This window comes from Aethalodelphis obliquidens, unplaced genomic scaffold, assembly GCF_003676395.1.
Source record: "Aethalodelphis obliquidens isolate GAN/ISIS:26980383/991018 unplaced genomic scaffold, ASM367639v1 scaffold92, whole genome shotgun sequence".
Taxonomy (NCBI): Eukaryota; Metazoa; Chordata; class Mammalia; order Artiodactyla; family Delphinidae; genus Aethalodelphis; species Aethalodelphis obliquidens.
In genome coordinates this window covers 4,387,256-4,411,850 of record NW_020838036.1, presented here as the reverse complement: position 1 = coordinate 4,411,850, position 24,595 = coordinate 4,387,256, and the positions used below count along the sequence as shown (strand labels likewise).

Genomic DNA, 24,595 nt, shown 5'->3' with positions numbered 1-24,595 from the left:
ATTGAGAATTTTTTCATCTATGTTTATCACTAGTGTTGCTCTATAGTTTTCTTTCCTTGTAGTGTCATTATCTGGCTTGGTTATCAGGGTATTACTGGTCCCATAGAATGAGTTTGGAGGTATTCCCTCCTCTTCAGTTTTTTGGAAGAATTTGAAAGATAATATCATTAATTTTTTATATATATATAAAACAACTTTATCAGTACATCCATCACTTAGGTAATTTCCACATCTTGGTTAATGTAAGTAATGCTGCTATGAACATTAGAGTGCAGATATCTTTTTGAGATACTGTTTTTATTTTCTTTGGATATATTCCAAGAAATAGACTTACCAGATCATATCATAGTCCTATTTTCATTTTTTTGAGGATCCTCCATATTGTTTTCTATAGTGTCTGCACCAATCTACAATTTCACTAATAGTGCACAAGTGTTCCTTTTTCACCACATCCATGTCAGCATTTGTTTTGTCTTTTTAATGAAGGCCATTCTAAGAGACATGAGGTGATATCTCGTGGTTTTAATTTGCATTTTCCTAATGAGTGTTTTTTTTGTTGTTTGTTTGTTTTTTTTATGTACCTGATAGCCTTTCATATACCTTCTTTGGAGAAATATCTATTCAGGTCCTTTGTCCTATTTTTTTAAAACTGGGGTGGGCTTTTGTTTGTCTTTTTTTATTGTCGTTGAGTTGTATACATTCTTTATATATTTTGGTTATTAACCCCTCATCAGATATATGGTTTGCAAATATTTTTTCCCATTCTGCAGAGTTTGTTTTTTTTTCATTTTTTTGATGGTCTATTTTGCTGTGCAGAATCTTTTTAGTTTGATGTAGTCCCACTTGTTTATTTTTATTTTGCTGCTTCTGCTCTAGGTGTCATAAAAAAAAATTACAAAGACCCAGGCCAAAGAGCATTATTCCTGTGCTTTCTTCTAGCAGTTTCATGGTTTCATGTCTTACATTTAATTCTTTTATACAATTTTAGTTAATTTTTGCAAGTAGTGTAAGATATTGGTCCAGTTTCATTCTTATACATGTGAATATCCAATTATCCCAGCAACAATTATTGAAAAGACTGTTTTTTCTCCATTGAGTATTCTCAGCTCTCTTGTCAAATATTAGTTGACTATATATGCTTGGGTTTATTACTGTGGTCTTGATTCTGTTCCTTTCATCTATTTGTCTGTTTTATAACAGCACTGTACTGTTTTGATGACTCTGCATTTATAGTATAGCTCCAAATCTGGAAGTGTGATGCCTCCTGCCTTGTTCTTATTTTTTTCTCAGTGTTTCCTTGGCTATTCAGGGATTTTTGTGGTTTCACATACATTTTGGGAGTGTTTTTTTCTACTTCTATAAATATTCCATTGGAAACTTGATAATGATTGCATTGAATCATAGATGGCTTTTGATAGTATAGACATTTTAACAATATTAATTCCTCCATTCCCTGAACCTGGGTACCCTTCCCTTTCTTTTTGTCTTCTTCAATGTCTTGTAGTTTTTAGAATAGAGATCTTTTACCTCCTTGGATAAATTTATTCCTGAGAATTCTTGGTGCTGTTGTAAATGTGATTAATTTCTTTATTCAGAAAATTCATTTTTGGTATATAGAAATGCTACTGACTTTTGTATGTTAATTGTGTATGCTGAAACTTTACTGAATTGATTAGTTGGATCTAACAGGTTTTTTCTGGTGGAGTCTTTAGAATGTTCTATATATATAAATCATGTCATTTGCAAATAAATTCTATTTTACTTCTTTCCTTCCAATTTTGATGGCTTTTATTTCTTTTTCCCTGTGTGATTGTTCCAGCTAGGACTTCTAGTACTGGGTTGAATAGGAGTGGTGAGAATATGCACCATTTTCTTGTACTTGATCTTGGAGGAAAAGCTTTCAATCTTTCACCATTGAGCATGATGTTAGCTGTGCACTTGTCATATATGGCTTTTATTATGTTGAGATATGCTCTTTCTATGCCTAATTTTTAAAAAGTTTTTATTATGAATGGATGTTAAATTTTATTGAATGCTTTTTTTCTGCATCTATTGAGATGATCATACAATTCTCTACTTTAATTCTGTTTAAGTGGTGTATTGATCCATTTGCATATGTTGAATCATCCTTGCATCTCAGGGATAAGTCCCACTTGATCATGGTGAATGATCCTTTTAATGTACTGCTGAATTCAATCTACTAGTATTTTATTGAAAAATTTTCCACTGGTATTCTTCAGGGATATTGGCCTATAATTTTTGTTTCTAGTAGTGTCCTGGTTTTGGTATCAGGATAATGTTGGACTCATAAAATGAGTTTGGGAGTGTTCCATTCTCTTTGATTATTTGGTATCAGGATAATGTTGGACTCATAAAATGAGTTTGGGAGTGTTCCATTCTCTTTGATTTTTTGGAAGAGTTTAAGAAATATTGGTGCTAATTTTTCTTTAAATGCTTGGTAAAATTGATCATTGAAGCCATATGGCCCTGTTCTTTTCTGGGACACTTGTTTACTGATTCAACCTTCTTAGTAGTAAATGGTCAATTCAGATTTTCTATTTCTCACTGATTCAGTCTTGTAAGTTGTATGTTTTTAAGAAGGTTTCCATTTCTCTTAGGTGGTCCTGTTTGTTCTCAAATTGTTGTTCATGTTTCAAGGTTTTTGATTTCTTCTATGTTATCTACTTTGTTGGCATATAACTTTTTGTAGTGGTCTCTTATAAGCCTATGTATTTCGTTAATGTTAGTTATTGTTTCTCTTCTTTTATATCTAATTGTATTGATTTGAGTCTTCCCTCTTTTTTTCTTAGTATCACTAAAGGTTTGTTGATTTTATTATCTATTTGAAAAATCTGCTTTTAGTTTCATTGATCATTCTTCTTTTTTTCTGATATCTATTTTATTAATTTTCACAGTGATCTTTACTATTTCCTTAGGTCTCCAAACTTTGCTCTTATTTGATTAGTTCTTTAAGGTGTAATGTAAGGTTGTTTATTTGAAATCTTTCTAATTTCTTAATATATGCATTTACCACTATAAACTTTCCTCTCGGAACTGTTTTAGCAGTGTCCCATAGGCTGCGGTGATTTGTGTTTTTATTTTCAGGTGGTTTTAGATATGCTTTGATTTTCATTTTACTTTTTCTTTGACACATTGGTTGCTCAGGAATGTGTTGTTACATTTCCACATATTTGTAGATTTTCCAGCTTTCCCATTGATTTCTGGTTTCATACCAGAAATATGTGGTCAAAAGAGATACCTGGTATTATTGTGGTCAAAAGATATATGAGGAGTTGAGGAAGATGGCAGAAGAGTAAGAAGCAGAGATCACCTTCCGCCCAACAGATACACCAGAAATACATCAGCACGTGGAACTGCTCCTATAGAACACACACTGAACGCTGGCAGAAGACCTCAGACCCCCCAAAAGGCAAGAAACTCTCCACGCACCTGGGTAGGGCAAAAGAAAAAAGAATAAACAGAGACAAAAGAATAGGGACGGGATCTGCACCAGTGGGAGGGAGCTTTGAAGGCGGAAATGTTTCCACACACTAGGAAGCCCATTCGTGGGTGGAGACTGCGGGTGGTGGAGGGGGGAAGCTTCGGAGCCGTGGAGGAGAGTGCAGCAATAGGGGTGCAGAGGGCAAAGTGGAGAGATTCCCGCACAGTGGATCGGTGCTGACCAGCAATCACCAGCAAGAGAGGCTTGTCTGCTCACCCGCTGGGGTGGGCGGGGGCTGGGAGCTGAGGCTCAGGCTTTGGTTGGATCCCAGGGAGAGGATTGGGATTGGCTGCGTGAACACAGCCTAAAGTGGTTAGTGCACCACAGCTAGCTGGGAGTTAGTCCGGGAAAAAGTCTGGACCTGCCATAGAGGCAAGAGACATTTTCTTGCCTGTTTGTTTCCTGGTGCATGAGGAGAGGGGATTAAGAATGCTGCTTAAAGGAGCTCCAGAGATGGACGTGAGCCACGGCTAACAGTGCGGACCCTGGAGACAGGCATGAGACACTAAGGTTGCTGTTGCTGCCACCAAGAAGCCTGTGTGCAAGCCCAGGTCACTCTCCACACCTCCCCTCCCGGGAGCCTGTGCAGCCCGCCAGTGCCAGGGTCCCGTGATCCAGGGACAACTTCCCTGGGAGAACGCATGGGGCATGCCTCGGGCTGCTGCAACATCACACTGGCCTCTGCCGCTGCAGACTTGCCCTGCATTTGTACCCCTCCCATCTCCGGCCTGAGTGAGCCAGAGCCCCTGAATCAGCTTCTCCTTTAACACTGACCTGTCTGAGTGAGGAACAGACGTCCTCAGGCGAGTTAAAGGCAGAGGAGGGGCCAAATCCAAAGCTGAACACCAGGAGCTGTGAGAACAAATAAGAGAAAGGGATATGCTTCCCTGCAGCCTTAGGAGCAGTGGATTAAATCTCCACAATCAACCTGATGCACCCTACAACTGTGGAATACCTGAATAAACAAAAAATCATCCCAAATTGAGGAGGTGGCCTTTGGGAGCAAGATATATTCTTTTTTCCACTTTTCCTCTTTTTGTGAGTGTGTATGTGTATGCTTCTGTGAGAGATTTTGTCTATATAGCTTTGTTTTAACCGTTTGTCCTATGGTTTTGTCTGTCCTTTTTTTTTTTTTGGTTTCAAAATTTTTTTTCTTAATAATTATTTTTCATTTTAATTATTTTTATCTTACTTTACTTTATTTTAATCTCTTTCTTTCTATTTTTCTCCCTTTTATTCTGAGCCATGTGGATGAAAGGCTCTTGGTGCTCCAGCCAGTAGTCAGCGCTGTGCCTCTGAGATGGGAGAGCCAACTTCAGAACACAGGTCCACAAGAGACCTCCCAGCTCCACATAATATCAATTGGTGAAAATCTTCCAGATATCTCCATCTCAACACAAAGACCCAGCTTCACTCAAGGACCAGCAAGATACAGTACTGGACACCCTATGCCAAACAAATAGCAAGACAGGAACACAAGCCCACCCATTAGCAGAGAGGCTGCCTAAAATCATAATAAGGCCACAGACACCACAAAACACAGCACCAGACGTGGACCTGCCCACCAGAAAGACAATATCCAGCCTCATCCACCAGAACACAGGCACTAGTCCCATCCACCAGGAAGCCTACACAACCCACTGAACCAAACTAAGCCACTGGGGTCAGACACCAAAAACAATGGGAACTACGAACGTGCAGCCTGCAAAAAGGAGACCCCAAACACAGTAAGATAAGCAAAATGAGAAGACAGAAAAACACACAGCAGATGAAGGAGCAAGGTGAAAACCCACCAGACCTAACAAATGAAGAGGAAATAGGCAGTCTACCTGAAAAAGAATTCAGAATAATGATAGTAAAGATGATCCAAAATCTCAGAAATAGAATAGACAAAATGCAAGAAACATTTAACAAGGACATAGAAGAACTAAAGAGGAAACAAGCAATGATGAACCACACAATAAATGAAATTAAAAATACTCTAGGTGGGATCAAGAGCAGAATAACTGAGGCAGAAGAATGGATAAGTGACCTGGAAGATAAAATAGTGGAAATAACTACTGCACAGCAGAATAAAGAAACAAGAATGAAAAGAACTGAGGACAGTCTCAGAGACCTCTGGGACAACATTAAACACACCAACATTTTGAATTATAGGGGTCCCAGAGGAAGAAGAGAAAAAGAAAGAAAATATTTGAAGAGATTATAGTTGAAAACTTCCCTAATATGGGAAAGGAAATAGTTAGTCAAGTCCAGGAAGCACAGAGAGTCCCATACAGGATAAATCCAAGGAGAAATATGCCAAGACACATATTAATCAAACTATCAAAAATTAAAAACAAAGAAAACATATTAAAATCAGCAAGGGAAAACCAACAAATAACACATAAGGGAATCCCCATAAGGTTAACAGCTGATCTTTCAGCAGGAACTCTGCAAGCCAGAAGGGAGTGGCAGGACATATTTAAAGTGATGAAGGAGAAAAACCTACAACCAAGATTACTCTAACCAGCAAGTATCTCATTCAGATTTGATGGAGAAATTAAAAACTTTACAGACAAACAAAAGCTGAGAGAGTTCAGCACCACCAAACCAGCTTTACAACAAATGCTAAAGGAACTTCTCTAGGCAAGAAACACAAGAGAAGGAAAAGGCATACAATAATAAACACAAAACAATTAAGAAAATGGGAATAGGAACATACATATCGATAATTAACTTAAATGTAAATGGCCTAAATGCTCCCACCAAAAGACACAGACTGGCTGAATGGATACAAAAACAAGACCCATATATATGCTGTCTACAAGAGACCCACTTCAGACCTAGGGACACATACAGACAGAAAGTAAGGGGATGGACAAAGATATTCCATGCAAATGGAAATCAAAAGAAAGCTGGAGTAGCAATTCTCATATCAGATAAAATAGCCTTTAAAATAAAGACTATTACACGAGACAAAGAAGGACACTACATAATGATCAAGGGATTGATCCAAGAAGAAGATATAACAATTGTAAATATGTATGCACCCAACATAGGAGGACCTCAATACATAGGGCAAATACTAACAGCCATAATAGGGGAAATCAACAGTAACACATTCATAGTAGGGGACATTAACACTCTACTTTCACCAATGGACAGATCATCCAAAATGAAAATTAATAAGGAAACAAACTTTAAATGATATATTAAACAAGATGGACTTAAGTGATATTTATAGGACATTCCATCCAAAAACAACAGAATACACATTTTTCTCACGTTCTGCTGGAACATTCTCCAGCATAGATCATATCTTGGGTCACAAATCAAGCCTTGGTTAATTTAAGAAAATTGAAATTGTGTCAGGTATCTTTTCTGACCACAACGCTATGAGACTAGATAACAATTACAGGAAAAGATCTGTAAAAAATATAAACACATGGAGGCTAAACAATACACTACTTAATAACCAAAAGATCACTGAAGAAATCAAAGAGGAAATCAAAAAATACCTAAAAACAAATGGCAATGGAGACACGACAACACAAAACTTATTGGATGCCACAAAAGCATTTCTAAGAGGGAAGTTTATAGCAATACAATCCTACCTTAAGAAACAGGAATCATTTTAAATAAACAACCTAACCTTGCACCTAATACAATTAGAGAAAAAAGAACAATAAACCACCAAAGTTAGCAGAAGGAAAGAAATCATAAAGATCAGATCAGAAATAAATGAAAAAGAAATGAAGGAAACGATAGATAATATCAATAAAACTTAAAGATGGTTCTTTGAGAAGATAAACACAATTGATAAAGCATTAGCCAGACTCACCCAGAAAAAAAGGGAGAAGTCTCAAATCAATGGAATTAGAAATGAAAAAGGAGAAGGAACAACTGACACTGCAGAAATATGAAAGATCATGAGAGATTACTACAAGCAACTCTATGCCAATAAAATGGACAACCTGGAAGAAATGGACAAATTCTTAGAAAAGCACAACGTGCTGAGACTACACAAGGAACAAATAGAAAATATGAAGAGACCAATCACAAGAACTGAAATTGAAACAGTGTCTAAAAATCTTCCAACAAACAAAAGCCCAGGACCAGGTGGCTTCACAGGTGAATTCTATTAAACATTTAGAGAAGAGCTAACACCTCTCCGTCTCAAATTCTTACAAAACATAGCAGAGGGAGGAACACTCCCAAACTCATTCTACAAGGCCATCATCACCCTGATACCAACACCAGACAAAGATGTCACAAAGAAAGAAAACTACAAGCCAATATCACCGATGAACATAGATGCAAAAATCCACACCAAAATACTAGCAAACAGAGTACAACAGCACATTAAAAGGATCATACAACATGATCAAGTGGGGTTTATCCCAGGAATGCTAGGATTCTTCAATATACACAAATCAATCAATGTAATACACCATATTAACAAATTGAAGGAGAAAAACCATCTGTTCATCTCAATAGATGCAGAGAAAACCTTTGACAAAATTCAACACCCATTTATGATAAAAACCCTGCAGAAAGTAGGCATAGAGGAAACTTTACTCAACATAATAAAGGCCATATATGGCAAACCCACAGCCAACATCATCCTCAATCATGAAAAACTGAAACCATTTCCACTAAGATCAGGAACAGGACAAGGTTGCCCACTCTCACCACTATTATTCAACATAGTTTTGGAAGTTTCAGCCACAGCAATCAGAGAAGAAAAAGAAATAAAAGGAGTCCAAGTCGGAAAAGAAGAAGTAAAACACTCAGTGTTTGCAGATGACATGGTACTATACATAGAGAATGCTAAAGATGCTACCAGAAAACTACTAGAGCTAATCAATGAATTTGGTAACGTAGCAGGATACAAAATTAATGCACAGAAATCACTGCCATTTCTATACACTAGTGATGAAAAATCTGAAAATGAAATTAATTAAACAGTCCCATTTACCACTGCAACAAAAAGAATAAATATCTAGGAATAGACCTACCTAAGGAGACAAAAGACCTGTATGCAGAAAATTATAAGACACTGATGAAAGAAATTAAATATGACACAAATAGATGGAGAGATGTACCATGTTCTTGGATTGGAAGAATCAACATTGTGAAAATGACTCTACTACCCAAAGAAATCTACAGATGCAATGCAATCCCTATCAAACTACCACTGGCATTTTTCACTAGAAGTAGAACAAAAAATTCACAATTTTTATGGAAACACAAAAGACCCCATATAGCCAAAGCAATTTTGAGAACAAAAAATGGAGCTGGAGGAATCAGGATCCCTGACTTCAGACTATACTACAAAGCTACAGTAATCCAGACCATATGGTACTGGCACAAAAACAGAAATATAGATTAATGGAACAGGATAGAAAGCCCAGAGATAAACCCACACACATATGGTCACCTTATCTTTGATAAAGGAGGCAAGAATATACAGTGGAGAAAAGACAACCTCTTCAATAAGTGGTGCTGGGAAAACTGGACAGGTACATGTAAAAGTATGAAATTAGAACACTCCTTAACACCATACAGAGAAATAAACTCAAAATAGATTAAAGACCTAAATGTAATGCCAGACACTAACAAATCCTTAGAGGAAAACATAGGCAGAACACTCTATGACATAAATCACAGCAAGATCCTTTTTGACCCACCTCCTAAAGAAATGGAAATAAAAACAAAAATAAACAAATGGGACCGAAAGAAATTTAAAAGCTTTTGTCCAACAAAGGAAACAATAAACAAGACGAAAAGGCAACCGTCAGAATGGGTGAATATATTTGCAAATGAAGCAACTGACAAAGGATTAATCTCCAAAATATATAGGCAGCTCATGCAGCTCAATATCAAAAAAACAAAAACCCAAGTCAAAAATGGGCAGAAGACCTAAATAGATATTTCCCAAAAGAAGATATTCCGATTGCCAACAAACACATGAAAGGATGCTCAACATCACTAATCATTAGAGAAATGCAAATCACAACTACAGTGAAGTATCACCTCACACCGGTCAGAATGTCCATCATCAAAAAAATCTACAAGTAATAAATTCTTGAGAGGAATCCAGGAAGGAACACTCTTGCACTCTTGGTGGTAATGTAAATTGATCCAACCACTATGGAGAACAGTATGGAGGTTCCTTAAAGAACTAAAAATAGAACTACCATATGACCCAGCTATCCCACTACTGGGCAAAAACCCTGAGAAAACCATAATTCAAAAAGAGTCATGTACCAAAATGTTCATTGCAGCTCTACTTAAAATAGCCAGGACATGGAAGCAACCTAAGTGTCCATCATTGGATGAATGGATAAAGAAGTTGTGGCATATATATCTACAATGGAATATTACTCAGCCATAAAAAGAAATGAAATTGAGATATTTGTAGTGACGTGGATAGACCTAGAGTCTGTCATACAGAGTGAAGTAAGTCAGAAAGGCAAAAACCACTACCATATGCTAACACATATATATGGAATCTAAAAAAAAATAAAAAGGTCATGAAGAAGCTAGGTGTAAGATGGGAATAAAGACACAGACCTACTAGAGAATGGACTTGAGGATATGGGGAGGGGGAAGTGTAAGCTGTGACAAAGTGAGAGAGTGGCATGGACATATATACAGTACCAAATATAAAATACATTGCTAGGGGGGAGCAGCCACATAGCACAGGGAGATCAGCTCGGTGGTTTGTGACCACCTAATCGGGTGGGATAGGGAGGGTGGGAGGGAGGGAGACACAAGCAGGAAGAGATATGGGAACATATGTGTATGTATAACTGATTCACTTTGTTATAAAGCAGAAACTAACACATCATTGTAAAGAAATTATACTCCAATAAAAATGTTAAAAAAAAAAGAGAGATACTAGATATTACTTCAATCTTTTACATTTGCTAAGACTTGTTTTATGTCTTATATTATCTATCCCTGAGAATGTTCTGTGTACACTTGAGAATAATATTTCTTCTGCTGCTCTTGGATGGAATATTCTATAGATGTCTTTTAGGTCCATTTGGTATAATGTAAGGTTTGCGTTCATTGTTTCCTTGTTGTTTCTCTGTGTCTCCCTTCAGATCTATTAGTATTTACTTAATATATTTAGATGTTCCAATGTTTGTTGTGTACATAGTTATGGTTGTTATATCTTTTGGTTTCCACTTACATGACTTATCTTTTTCCATCTCTTGACTTTGAATTTACACATGTCCTTAAATCTGAAATGGGCCTCTTTTAGGTGGTATATATTTGGGTCTCATATTTTTTAAATCCATCCCGTCACTGTGTGCCTTTCGATTGGTAAGTTCAATCCATTTATATTTATACTAATTATTAATACGTAAGGACTTATTTATATCATCTTATGAATTACTTTCTGATTGTTTTGTATTTCTATTGTTTCTTTTTCTCTCTGTTTCTGCATACTTTTGTAAATTGGTTAATTTCCATGGTGGTATTTTCTGTTTCCCATTTCTTTGTCTTTTGTGGATCTACTCTAGGTTTCTGAACAGTCTATTTTAGATTGATAGCAACTTATATTTGGATGCCTATAAAACTCCACCCTTTTACTCCTCTTTTTTGTGTAATTGATGTTATAATTTTCTTCTCTTTATGCCATGTAATTGTTAACAATTTATCGTAGCTGTAATTATTTTTACTACTCTTCTCCTTTAACTTCTTTTTACTATAGTTGAGTGGTTAACACACCATCCTAATATAGAGTTATAGTTTTCTGAATCTGTCTATCTTTCATCTTTACCAGGGTGTGGTGTACTTTCATAGGTTTTCCTGTCACTGATTAGTGTCTTTTTATTTCAGCTTGAAGAATTTTCAATATTTCTTGCAAGGCAGATCTAGTGGTGGTGAACTCCCTCAGCAATTGTTTGTCTAGGAAAACCTTTATTTCTCCTTCTTATCTGAAAGATACCATTGCCAGATAAAGTTTTCTTGGTTGGCAATTTCTATCCTTCAACACTTTGAATATATCATTCCACACTTTCCTGGCCTGTAGAGTTTCTGCTGAGAAATCTGCTGATAACCTAATGGAGTTTCTTTTGTAGGTTACTTTCTTTTATTCCCTGGTTACCTCTAAGATTATTTCATCATTATTTTTTGACCGCTTCATTATAATGAGTCTTAGAGAAGGTCTTTTTACATTGAGATTACAGGGCATTCTATTAGCTTCTTGGACTTACATGTCCAAGTCTTTTCTCAGGTCTGAAAAGTTCTCAGCTATTATTTCTTTAAATAACCTTTTGCTCCCTTCTCCTTCTTTTCTCCTTCCTGAAGCCCAATTATTCTAATATCTGCCTTTCTTATTGAATCTCATAGCTCTGGTTGGCTTTCTTCACTCTTTAACTCTTAGTTCCCACTCTTCTTCTAACTGCATTATTTTCATATTTCTACCTGCAAGTCACTTATTTTTTTCCTCCATCAAGTCTGCCCTGCTACAGATGCCTTTTATTGCATTTTTAAATCTCATTTATTTAATTCTTCAGCTCCAGAATTTCTGTTTGGTTCTTTTTCGTAATTTAATCTCTTTAGTAAATAACTTCTTTTTTTATTTCTAATTTGTTGAATTCTTTCTGAGTTTTCTTGTAGCTCATCAAATTTCTTTATAACAGCTATTTTGAAGTCTATATTAGTTAGATGAGTTTGGTTGCTGGAGAAATGTCATTTTGTTTTTGTGATGCCATATTTCCTTGAATTAAAAAAAAATTTGTAGCTTTGTGTTTCTGCTTTCACATTTGAAGTAGCATATGTCTCCTTAACTAAGCTTTTATGTCTTCTTTGGTTCTTATAATTAACAAGGCTGGCTATTAGAAACCTCTCTTTTGTATTTCAGAAAGTAGTGCTATAGAGCATGTTTTTGTTTCTCCCTTGAGAAACAGTTGCCTATTTTCAGAGCACACTATCTGTGTCATGAGCTTGCTCTTCATGATGTATTTGGGAGCACACACAAGGAACTGGCAGCAGACTGGTGAGAGGTTTGGGTCTAACACTTGTTGAGGTGTGTTTAGGGAGTCTGAGGACCTAGTAGATAAATCTCCAGTTGTGGCACTCCTAGAGACATGTGGATGGACTTTCTGCTGAGCCCAAGTCCCTCAAAGCCATTTGAAATTCTAATCTGCTTTTTTTTTTTTTTTTTTTTTTTTTGCGGTATGCAGGCCTCTCACTGTTGTGGCCTCTCCCATTCTGGATCACAGGCTCCGGACGTGCAGGCTCAGCAGCCATGACTCACGGGCCCAGCCGCTCCGTGGCATGTGGGATCTTCCCGGACCGGGGCACAAACCCGTGACCCTTGCATCGGCAGGTGGACTCTCAACCACTGCGCCACCAGGGAAGCCCATAATCTGTCTCTTTCTTAATATGCTCCATTCCCCCAGTTTCAGAGCCCCCACCTTAGTACTCTGTGTGCTGGTGGAGAGAACTTGTTTTCTCCAGCAGCATCCCATTTAGCTGGCATAAGGGGAAGCCCTTTCTTTCTCCACAGGAGAGGTCACCTCCAGCAGATAAACCAGCCACAATCAATGCCTTTTGGGGGGTGGGACGGCACTGAGAAAGTTTCTTTCACCATCTCCACTGTGACAAAATTCATGTTTTTTTCTTTTTTCTTTCTTTCTTATCCAAAGTTGTTTTAGATTCTCCCTTCAGGGGGCTGGAGTTCTGCAAGTCCTTTCTTGAGGCTAAGTGTCTGCTGAATTCAGTACTCACCCAATTCTTGCCCAACAATAGCAAGAGGGGTCCAGGCAGTCATACTGGTTATGCTGTTTCTGCAACCCATATGGTGATCTGTCTATATCCTACTATCTGCACTGGTGGACAACTTGGGTCCTTTAGAGCAATGTACAAAGTCCAGAAGTTCCCACAAATGTGCTTTTCTTGGTGTATGGATGTCTAATTTGTTGATTTAAGAGGGGTATACAAAGGAGGAATGTCTTATGCTATCATGTCACTGATTTCACTCTCCCAACATATATTTTTTTTATTGTCTACTATGTTGCAAGTAGTGAGGTAGGCATTGTATACACAAAGGAGAAAAAAATCTTATATTCAAGTAGGGCAGGTGAACAATAAACAAATAAAATAAGTACAAATTATAAGAAGCCATGAGAAAAAAATCAAGATAACTTATTAGAAATGAACTTGTGTCTAGAGGGGTGGGGAGCTCTTTAGTTAGGGTGGTCAACTTTGAGAACTGACAAACTTTAACTGAAGGAAGGGAAAAGATAACTGTTGGAAGAATATTCTAGGCAGAAGAAACAGGTACTGCAAGACACTTTTTGAAGCAATTTTAATTCCTTGAACCAATCAAGTTTGATGGCAAGCCTATGCTTTGCATCTGAGCTGACTGGTGGGAAGTCAGGAAAGGGAAGTGTTGCTTCCTCTCTGGGAACAGAGTAAAGAAAGTATAGGTGGGATCCTGACCAGTGCAATCACTTCCCATAACCTTGTTTGATCCCCCATGTTGCAGGTTTTAAGTGTTGTCCATACACTCCCAGAGCACCACCACTATAACTCTTTTCTGGAGGTTGCCCTTCCTTTTGCTGTAGGTAAAAGTGCCATTGGATGATTTAGAAAACCTCAAGAGGGAAGAGAATTTGCTGCTCCATTAGAGGGAAGTGATGATTTTATAACATGGAATGAGCATACAAGAGACTACTGGGTTTTATGGTTTGTATGGAATTCTTGGGGCAAAATGACATCCCTAGTACTTCTGATATCCATGGAATGATAGATAATACACGTTGTTACATCATATTTGTTTTTCTTTTTTTTATAATAAAAGAATTTTCAGCTTAGCATATGGCAACCCGTAATAATGACTACATATTCTAGTCTCCTGTGCAGCTTGGCAGGGCCATGTAGCTGATTTCTAACCAGTGAGTTGCAAGCAGAAAGGATTTTCAACACTTCCAGTCACCCCCTTAAAAAAAAAGCATGTCTCCCTCTCCCCATTCTCCCATCCGACTAGCTATAATGTGAATGTGATAGGAAAACTTGCACCATTCAGATTGAGAAAACACCCCAAATGTGTTGGAATAATAAGACAGGAAATGTATATCCAAATATCTTTCAAAAAAAGCCACCAACTGGCTAAGACTTTTACATGAAAGAGAAATACATTTCTATCTAGTTTAAGCCACATTTCTATTAATCACAGATAAAACTATAGCCTAACCAATACAGCTTATAAAAAAAGATTCAAAGGAAGAAAATGTGAAATATCTGAGGGAAATTTTAGAGAAATATAGCCACCTAACTATGAGCAGTGTTCACAGAGTTTACATAACAATTACATAGGTCTCAGAAAAATTTCAGAATGTACATTTACATGGATGCATTCTAATACTGCTCTAGAAGTATTGTTTAGTAGACGATTTTGACAAAAATGTAGAAATTTAAGCTGTCAGCAGTGGTATTTTTACTTTTAGTGGACCTGAATATGCTGGACTCCTTCCCATGAGAGTCATAATAAATTTGGATCGAGGGATCCCTGAACTGAAATCAACATTATTCTGTATCAAACTTCTGCAGTAGAAGGAAGGCTTAGCTAAGGCAAAAAAGATCAGGTTAATAGATGATTTTATCTAAGTTGGAACTTGTTCAGGTTGATAAAAAGTAAATTTTTATACTTGTTAGAATTTAGTGTTTGATGTCATTACTGAAAAACATCTAAAACCGGTTCTTATCCCTTACCCCTTTTGATCATATATTAAATAGTTCATTTAAATGGTACTATAACTTATTAAAATATTAAACTTTTGAATTATATAATGTATGAAATGTACTTTTATATAATCTGGGGTAAGGAGAGTGGGTACAGACATAGAAGAAAGAAGACTGGCCATGTGTTGCTGTTGGTTGAAGCTGAGTAATGGGTACATGAGGGTTTCTTATACTAATTGTTCTTCTTTTCTTCTTTTGAATATATTTGATTTTTTCCATAGTAAAATACATATATATGTTATACATATTATATATATATATATATATATACACATATCTATCTTTATGTGCATCTGAGTGAAAAAGTTAAACTTATTTAGTGACACCATTTTGAACCCATTATTACAATGTTTGTCTTTATCCAGGTATGGTGTAGGAAGTTTATAGTAGGATTACTTCCTTCATACTTTCATTCCCTGAGCCTCAAACTTGGATCGTTATTGTTTCAAGCTGTTTTTGTTTATTTTTTCTTCTCATTAGATTGGCATTTTAAAAAGTATAAATGATCCTGGTCTTTGTTCAAGTTGTGAATATTCAACATTATTTAGGAAAGGCTGAAAAACATCTTTCTATTGTGGGACAGAATCAAACTTGAAGAACAAAGATCCTAGATCTGCCTCTCAGCTCTGCTTCTGAAGCTCCTGTAAAAAGGAAGATATTGGGGTCAGATTGATAGGCCTAATTACAGCCCACTTCCCACCAATGAACAGTTACTCTATTATTCCTTGAAGAGATCCAAGAAGGAAAATGTAAGGCCTTAAATAAGGACTATGCCTATAGATGAATAAGCAGATGTTCAGTAAGTAGTTAGATGAAGAGAACTTAGTCAACAGAAAATAGAAGAAGAAATAAGGTCTTGGAAAAATCAAGTAAGTGTTTAAGTCTGAGGAAGTTCTGCTGAAGAAATTATCTGTGAAGTTCAAAAAAGATACAGCTCACTGCCTGCCTCTCAAACACTCATCACATCCTTTAATTATTGAGGAGTAAATAAGTTGAAAGAGCCACATTTACCTGAGAGTTTATCTCTCACTTCTTCCCTCTCAAAATAAGGTACAGTGAAGGCAGTAAAATTACTTGTGAGGTGGCTTCAAGAAGGCATGTAGGAGGGATGTACATTATTTGAGGACATTTGATGTGTGGGTCAAATCCCATATTTATATCCCATTATTTTTTTCAAGTCTACCAAAACATCAGAAATTTCTCCTTAGGAAAGCCTTTACCACTTCCTAGGAACATTTTTCTGTAGCAGTCAAAATGTGTAATTCATAAAAACTTGGTTATTGCAGAAGATACTGAAAGCATTAGGAATATAGGTGAGATGAGAAGGGAGTTGCTAAAGTGGAAGAAAGATAACTAGGATGAGAGGAGAGCCAGAGACAATTCTCCTGACTTTACTATTTGTTTTGTTTTGTTTATGTAGATCTGTTTTGAGAAGAGCAGAGGGGGACAGTGAAGGATAAGACTTTTTCCCTGCTAATCTATAAGAAAAATCAAACTATTGGGTCTTAAAAACCCTTAAGATTAAAGAGAAAATATTCTTTCTGTTCCCTCATCTCCTTTTCTGCCCAAAGACTATACTTTAAAAAGTACAAGTATTTAAGTCATTTGGGTAAACTTGGTCAACAAGTGAGGATGGGGAATAATCTTAGTAGGGTGTGAACAGTATGGGAAGAGTGGATGGCAGGTGTAGGGTAGGATGGGGAAGTGGTTCATCTTTCCATTTGAAAATAGAACGCACCACTCCAGAGAGAAAGGGAGAGTAAAGCCTCTGGGGACTTAACATCCATGTATGTGAGAACACTGACAAAGATCATCAATTACATCAGTTTCCTGAAAAAGTGACATTGAATTCTGGAGGCAGAAATTTTCTATGCAAATAGAGAGACCATCTTTATTACTAAAATACATATTATAAATTATAGACATAAATATATTCCAAGTGCAACATTTTCACAGTCTTTTGGGAGTAAAAACAAAAAGATGACAGAAAAATTACGTTGCACAGGAGTTCCACTTATGCATAGTTTCAGACCAAGGTAATTTGATCTGTTGTTCCTAGAGCAGATGGCTCCTTTTCATGGAATTACAGGTTAACAGAATAAGTTCCTAAACCAAGAGACAAGAAAAACATATAAACCATTTGAATATAATAATAATAAAAATAACAATAATGACAATAATAATAACATGGAAATCACTCCATATTAAAAATATCTGTTGGGGACTTCCCTTGTGGTGCAGTGGTTAAGAATCCGCCTGCCAATGCAGGGGACACGGGTTTGAGCCCTGGTCCAGGAAGATCCCATAGGCCTTGGGGCAACAAAGTGCATGTGCCACAACTACTGAACCTGCACCATAGATCCCATGAGCCACAACTACTGAGCCCACATGCCACAACTACTGAAGTCTGTGTGCCTAGAACCCATGCTCTGCAACAAGAGAAGCCACAGCAGTGAGAAGCCCACGTACTGCAATGAAGAGTAGCCCTCACTTGCCACAACTAGAGAAAGCCCATGCTCAGCAATGAAGACCCAATGCAGCCAATAAATAAATAAATAAATGAATAAAAATTTTTTAGAAAGCCACTTTAAAAAAATATTTGTTGGAATCAGAACTCAAATAACTTTAATAGAAAATGTGAGTTCATTTATCTTGAATTGTATATTGCTGTAGTTGATGGTGTTTACTTTTTGAGGGTTTTACTTTTTTCATTAAACCCGGAAAGTGACAAATGGGAGGTTTGGAGAGAAAATTCTCCAAGGAAGGGAGACACTCAAGAGGCTGCTGTCTGGATGGTAGCTGCAACACTACTTCTCTCCTAGTTTAGACTTTTCCCTGGAAATCAGATCCAGAGTTGGAAGGGGAAAAAGACAAAAAGAAAAAGAAAACAAGCAGAGATCTGAGAAACTGATAGTCATGTTTGTAGATATATTTCTTAAAATTTAGCATCCCCTATTGTAAGAAAATTAGGTGATCACTTACTATATGTAACCTGAAAGGCACTGCTGTAAGACTCACTTTCTTCAAAATATCTTCCTTTCCAGTCTGCTTCAGTGTCTTTAATCCCTCCATTAAAAGTGAGAGATTTACACTTTGAGTTAAAGTTCATCCCTAAGGCCTAGAATTCAGATATCCTTTGGCAAATTAATATTAAGCTAACATTAGTCATTAGTACATTAGTGTGAATAAATTTATCAGTTACTGACTAGAACAAGGGAATAAGACAGAAGACAAAACATACTGATGATGATGAGGGCTTGATAAAGTAAATCACAGCATTGAATACAAACTTAGATGGGCAGGCCTGAAGAGAAGGTGTGGTCCTAGCTAAGCAGCATAAAAATACTGGACACTTGTTCTCTCTGTATTTTCCTCAAATGATATAAATACTTTTCAAGGGCTTCTGGACTGCCTAATAAATGGGCTATAACCTCAACATTTCCTCTAAGAATGAGGAAATATATCTCCTGGATATATTTGCCTCCTGTTTAAAATAATAGATATGTTTAAAGTGATATTAATATGTTAATGAAATTAAATCACTGGTCTCCCAAAATGACCCTAAAAAGTGTAATTCATGCTAATATAGAAAATAATAGACACATATAGTATAGACAAGGCCCTTTCATTACAAGTACCCACAAAATTATTACTTCTAATCCCATTACAACACTGAATTATGTTCAAACACAAATCACTTTAAAGCAAAGAGACCAGGCATAATTACAGTTACCCATTTTAAAACACAACTTAACACTCATTTGGAACTCATTTAACACATCGAAATATGTACCTTATGATGAATAATTAGGATATAAATACATACACTATTGCTAGCAGCACAAAGTCAATCTTCTAGCAGGGTATTATCTTAATAACAAAGTACAAGCAAATCAACACTTGCCTAGAGAAAACATTAGAAAAATTTCCATTCATCTTAGATATTAGAATTCATTTTGATTTCACCGGTTTTTTTCCCCCAAATATATTGGTATTGTAACTGTGTGCTTAAAATAACTCCCTTTCTGTAAATATGATGGAGCTCTTCCTTGATTTTCACATTCCTTCCAGATAGGAAGTAGCATGTTTCTTCATTTTAAAGCACACAGATTTTAATTAAAGCACGCTTTGAAACTTAGAGCTTTTTGCCAAAGTATTTTTCAAAGTATTCTAATATTTAAGACCTCAGGTTAAATTACTACTCATATCCTGGGTCTGTTTCCTGCATACTAGTACTAAACAGGTAGGAGGCAAGGCATTTTAATGGGCATCCAATGTGGCCAAAATTAATCTTCTGCACTTTTCTCAAAAGGGGAAAATACTGACTTCCCCAGATGCTGGGAGGGAGGCTGTGCTGGCCTTACAATGGTATGACTGGGGCAAAGCTGGGCCAGAAAAATTACTGAAGACTCTAGGGTCCACATGCCTGGCTGCCTCCAAACCTACTCTGGCTTGTGAATGCAGCTTGACAGTTGCCACCTAACTTAAAAATAAGAAATAACTTCATCTTTTTGCTCTGGCCTAAACTTAGTGGCCTAAACTTAGTGCACTACTTCTTCCATAGGCTCAGAAAGTGCAGTAACCTGTCAGAGGTACCTTGATGTCACTCTAGAAGCATGGTGGACATTTCTTTTACTTGGCAGATCCGTACATCTTCAGAGGTGTTCTCTGTAAAAAGTTTAAGAGAATCAGAACTATGATTACCACCTATCTGCTTTCTCCTGGACCTTTAAAGGCAATTTGGGTCACATTGTATGAACTTTGACAAGCCACCTGCCCTGGTTAGATTAAATATGGCAATTTATACAGTCATAGAGAGTATGTGAATTTATTTCTTGTTCTTATTTTAAACATACCAGAGGCCTGAGTTCAGATTTTCATTCTATTAATAGATGTGACAGATGATTTTTCATACTGATATTGAAATGAAGGAAATAGCTATTTGAGTCTTCAAACACTAGAGTGTAATCACATATGGAGATAAAAATGGTCCATGCGGGCTTCCCTGGTGGCGCAGGGGTTGAGAGTCCGCCTACCGATGCAGGGCACACGGGTTCATGCCCTGGTCCAGGAAGATCCCACATGCCGCGGAGCGGCTAGGCCCGTGAGCCATGGCCGCTGAGCCTGCACGTCCAGAGCCTATGCTCCACAACGGGAGAGGCCACAACAGTGAGAGGCCCACGTACCACAAAAAAAAAAAAAGGTCCATGATTTTAACACTGTTTTTGCAGAATAATATAATGTCCATCCTACTTAAAGACAACTAAAATATGATATTGGGATATAAACTGTGATTACTAGTATAAATAGACAATTACATTGCTTCTAAATACAAGGAAACTCAATGTCCATTGTAACAAAACTAAGTGCTTATAATGACTTCAACCTAATAGTCTCTCTTTGTCTTAGGTTCACAGATACAACTGCTGACTCTAGTTGAGATCATATGTGTATAGTATGTCACTGAAATTTTATAGCTTAAGTTTCAGTCCACATTCAGTTTTTTTTTTTAACATAGTTCAGTTGTCAAGGTAGAAGTGGTATGGCTGCTCACAAATGATTTTGCATGGAGTTTTATGTTATCATGCAAATCTTGTCTTGAAAGCCGTTTTCTGAACTCATCAGTGGTAAAGTAGTATATGATTGGGTCAAGGCAGGAATTCAGACTGGCAAGACACAAGGCAATAGAATGAAATATTAGAATCACCCTTCTGGCTAGGCAGCTTTTAATTTCATTGGACTTGACCAGGAAATCTAAAGGAAAACTGAAGTGATAAGGTGCAAAGCAAATTAGGAAAACTCCTGCACAGGTTAGAATCATCTTCAAGGCTTTCTTTTTCTCTCCAAGGTCTTGAGCCACAGGATATTTGTCCTGCAGTGATAAAACCGTCTTCCAGGTACAATACAGGACAGTCAGAAGAGGAGTGACAAATCCAATCAACTCGCCAATGGTCATCATGACAACAGACTGGGCTAGATTGACATTCCTGGTAGGAAGATCCACAAAGCATTTTGTTCTGTTGCTAGGGGTGTCATCACTGCTTCGGAGGAGTGGAAATAGCAGACAGGCAAGGCAGATTATTAGCCAGCCAGCAATGCTGATGTATAGGTCATATTTCTGTTTACAGTCGTGGAAGCGAAAGGGGTAGAGGAGAAACCAAAATCTTCGCACACTGATGCAGACCAAGAAGTAGATGCTTGCATACATGTTGACATACTTCAGGTAGAAACAAAACATGCAGAGGCCAGGCCCAAATGGCCAGTCATGATTCAAGTAGTAAAAGATCCTCAGTGGCAAGGAGAGGACTTGTAATAAGTCAGCAATGGCTAGGTTTATCATGAATATCACAGCCCGTTTGGTTTCTTTCATATAGCCATAAAATATCCACAAGGCTAATATGTTCCCTATGAGACCTGGCACAAGAATGACAGTGTATGTCACTGCATAGATGAAGTACCGAAAATCTGTATTGGATCCATCTGTCCCAGCACATGTGTCATTAGCAGGCATGTTTCTTTCTAGAGAAACTGCCTTTGCTAAATGGTGGTTAAAAAGCTAAATTTATAATTTACTGCTGCTCTTTCTAAAAGACTGATCATCGATGGGCTGGGGAGACTGAATATAGAATAACATCCTTTTTATTGCATTGGTCTGGGCTTATATACATGATTTGGGTTTTTTTCAAGTAACTATCTGCATGTTTGCTTTGGATTTGTCTACATTAACTACATTGAAGTCTAATGTGCAAGCACAGATGACAAGCTGTTATAATTTTCCCTTCTTCTTTACTCAGTTAAAAGGCCTCTGGGACATCATAACAGTTGATCCTCTCCCATTTGATCATAAATGTGCCATATAGTAGCTCTTCAAATTCCCATATGATGACAGTCATCTCTTTACTGGTGTTTGGCAGGCTGTTTTTCATTTTTTTGGCTCACATAGAAGGAAGATTTGCTTTTGTACTCAGTGGGTCCACAACTCTTCACAGGTGATTAACTTGGATGGATCATCTTTCTGGGACATTTTCAGTTATGTGTCGTAAACTAAAAAGTGAGAAACAAAGTCAGAGCTGCAAATGAAAAAAAATTAAGCCAATTATTGTCTAGAAATTTTTGAAAAAAAAGCCTATGTGTAGAAAAATCTATTACCTTTAATGGAAAGTTCTGATGTGAATGAGTGTGATTAGTCACAAGTTCCATAAGACACTTTAGAGTCACAGGACAGTATAGCTAGAAGGAATCTGAGAAGTAATCTAGCCCCTTACTACTCAAAATGTGATCCATGAACCAGCATTACTGGAGAACTTTTTAGAAATGCAAAAGAATCTCAGATCCCATCTGGGATTTGCTGTAACACAATCAGCAATTTAAGAAGAACCACAAGTGATTCTTAGGCATATTAACATTTGAGAGGCTCTGATGTAGACCACAGCTTCACAAACATCACTGAGGGTCACACTCATCTGGGGAAGTTTAAAAAAATTACAACTTTCCTTAGATTTTCTAGTGTCTCCCGTAGAGATTCTTATTCAGTACTTAGGGCCTGAAATTTGTATTTTTAAAAAGATCCCCATATGATTCAGATATAGCCAACCCAGCCAGCATTTGTCCTTGAATCATCATATAGGGGCCACTGATTTGTTTCATATCTTCCCCAGATGTCTGAAAATTAGTGGGCAACCACCCTCTCTTTAATTACTTGCAATAACAAGGGTCATTTAGCCACCTCTCAATTATCCAAGACAAAAGACCATGACATCAATACGGAGAATCAAAATCCCCAAAAAGTTGACCCAGCTAGGTCCATGACCTTTGTTCTAAAACAAATTTTAGTTTAGGCACCTGGATAGTTGCCTCAAGGCTGCTGAAATGCAGGAGGAGTTAATTGACTTTAAAGATATGTGGGAAGAACAAAAATGAAGTAGAAATTATAAAACATCCTGCTATGGATTATCAAATCCATGTAGATTATCAAATCCATGTTTGAAGTTGGCTTGATTCAACCCCTGAAGGAATTGTAATTGTTATTATTTTGCCTCAATTGCCTGGTAAGTAAAATAGCACATTTGTTCAAAGATATAATGCACACTTTATTTAAACATGCTGATAAATAGTATGAACTATGCATTCAGATTGAAGGGGTTAAATACTTGAGATTTCTCAGATAAGGAAGTAGAGAGACGGTGTTATAAAATAACAAGAAGCAAGACTGTAAAGAATAACATCGATGTTGAAAGAGTGGTTAAAATTAGAGGTTGTTCAGCTCCCAAACTGAAATACATCTTTGAAATATTTTCACAGGTAGTGATTTTGATTAGGTGACAGGCAAAATTAGGTGGCTGACCAAAAAGTCACAAGCCCTGGGTTTTCAACCTCCTTTTAACTATTTATATAAAAGTCATCACCTGCTAACGTCACTGATAAGAAATCAGAACTATACAAATAAACATCCAGTCAACCTCTAATGAACATTCACCTCTCCTATCAAAGCCAATGACTCTTAAATCTGTATGTGAATCCTGAGCTGTAGCTCTCTTTCCAACTATATATAACACCTCTTCTTTTGGATATTTCATTACCATCTTAAAATTCAACATATGAAAGTGAAGCCATCTTTTCTATTTATTGAAAATATGTCATATCTTGTCAGATAATGTCACCTCTTTGATAAAAAATCTCCTAATGTCTTCTCATCTCACTCAGAGGAGAAATAAAAGTCCTTACAACAAATGGCCTATTTTAACTACATGGTCTGGCCCCTGGTTACTCTTCTGACCTCACCTTCTAAGATTCTCCCCCTTGCACTCTGCTCCAGCAACTTTACCATTCTTGCTGTTAGGTGAACAGACCAAGAACCTTTCTGCCTCAAAGCATATGAATTGGCAGTTCCCTGCGCCTGAAATGCTTTAGCCTAGTTATTTATTTGTTTTACTCCCTTGCCTCCTTCAGATCTTTACCCAAGTGGGTTCTTTTCATGAGGCTTTCCCTCATCTTCCTATTTAAAACTGCAGCTCACCTCCAACACTCCCCATCTCCTGTCAGTATTTATTTTATCTATTGCCAGTTGTAACTAACATACTCTTTGATTTTTACTTATTTATTTTGTTTTTATATATTTTCCCTACTAGAATGTAAAGTTCATGAGGACAAGGATTCTTGTGTGTTTTGTTTACTTGCTATAAAACAGAACTGAGGACTGTGGAAGACACAAATAAGTGCTCAGTATTTGTTGAAAGAAATAATTTCAGTAAATAAAATCAATATATCTCACACAAAAATGATCATCCCTCAAAACTTCAAACCAGATTCTGCTCCTGACTTCTTCATTGCTATTAAGTTCACTAA

General features: G+C 36.9%; 1 protein-coding gene across 13 annotated transcripts in view; it reads right to left on the bottom strand.

Annotated features, from left to right (window-relative positions):
* The window catches only part of GPR174 (G protein-coupled receptor 174), a 130,859-nt gene that overhangs the window by 69,140 nt on the left and 37,124 nt on the right, over positions 1 to 24,595 (bottom strand). For 4 of the 13 annotated variants that reach the window (XM_027095610.1, XM_027095608.1, XM_027095605.1 and 1 more), the window contains one exon: positions 20,361 to 22,320. In XM_027095610.1, the coding sequence (XP_026951411.1) occupies positions 20,760 to 21,761 (1,002 nt within the window). In that variant the 5' untranslated portion in view covers positions 21,762 to 22,320 and the 3' untranslated portion in view covers positions 20,361 to 20,759. The other 9 variants (XM_027095607.1, XM_027095609.1, XM_027095611.1 and 6 more) reach the window with 7 other exon arrangements.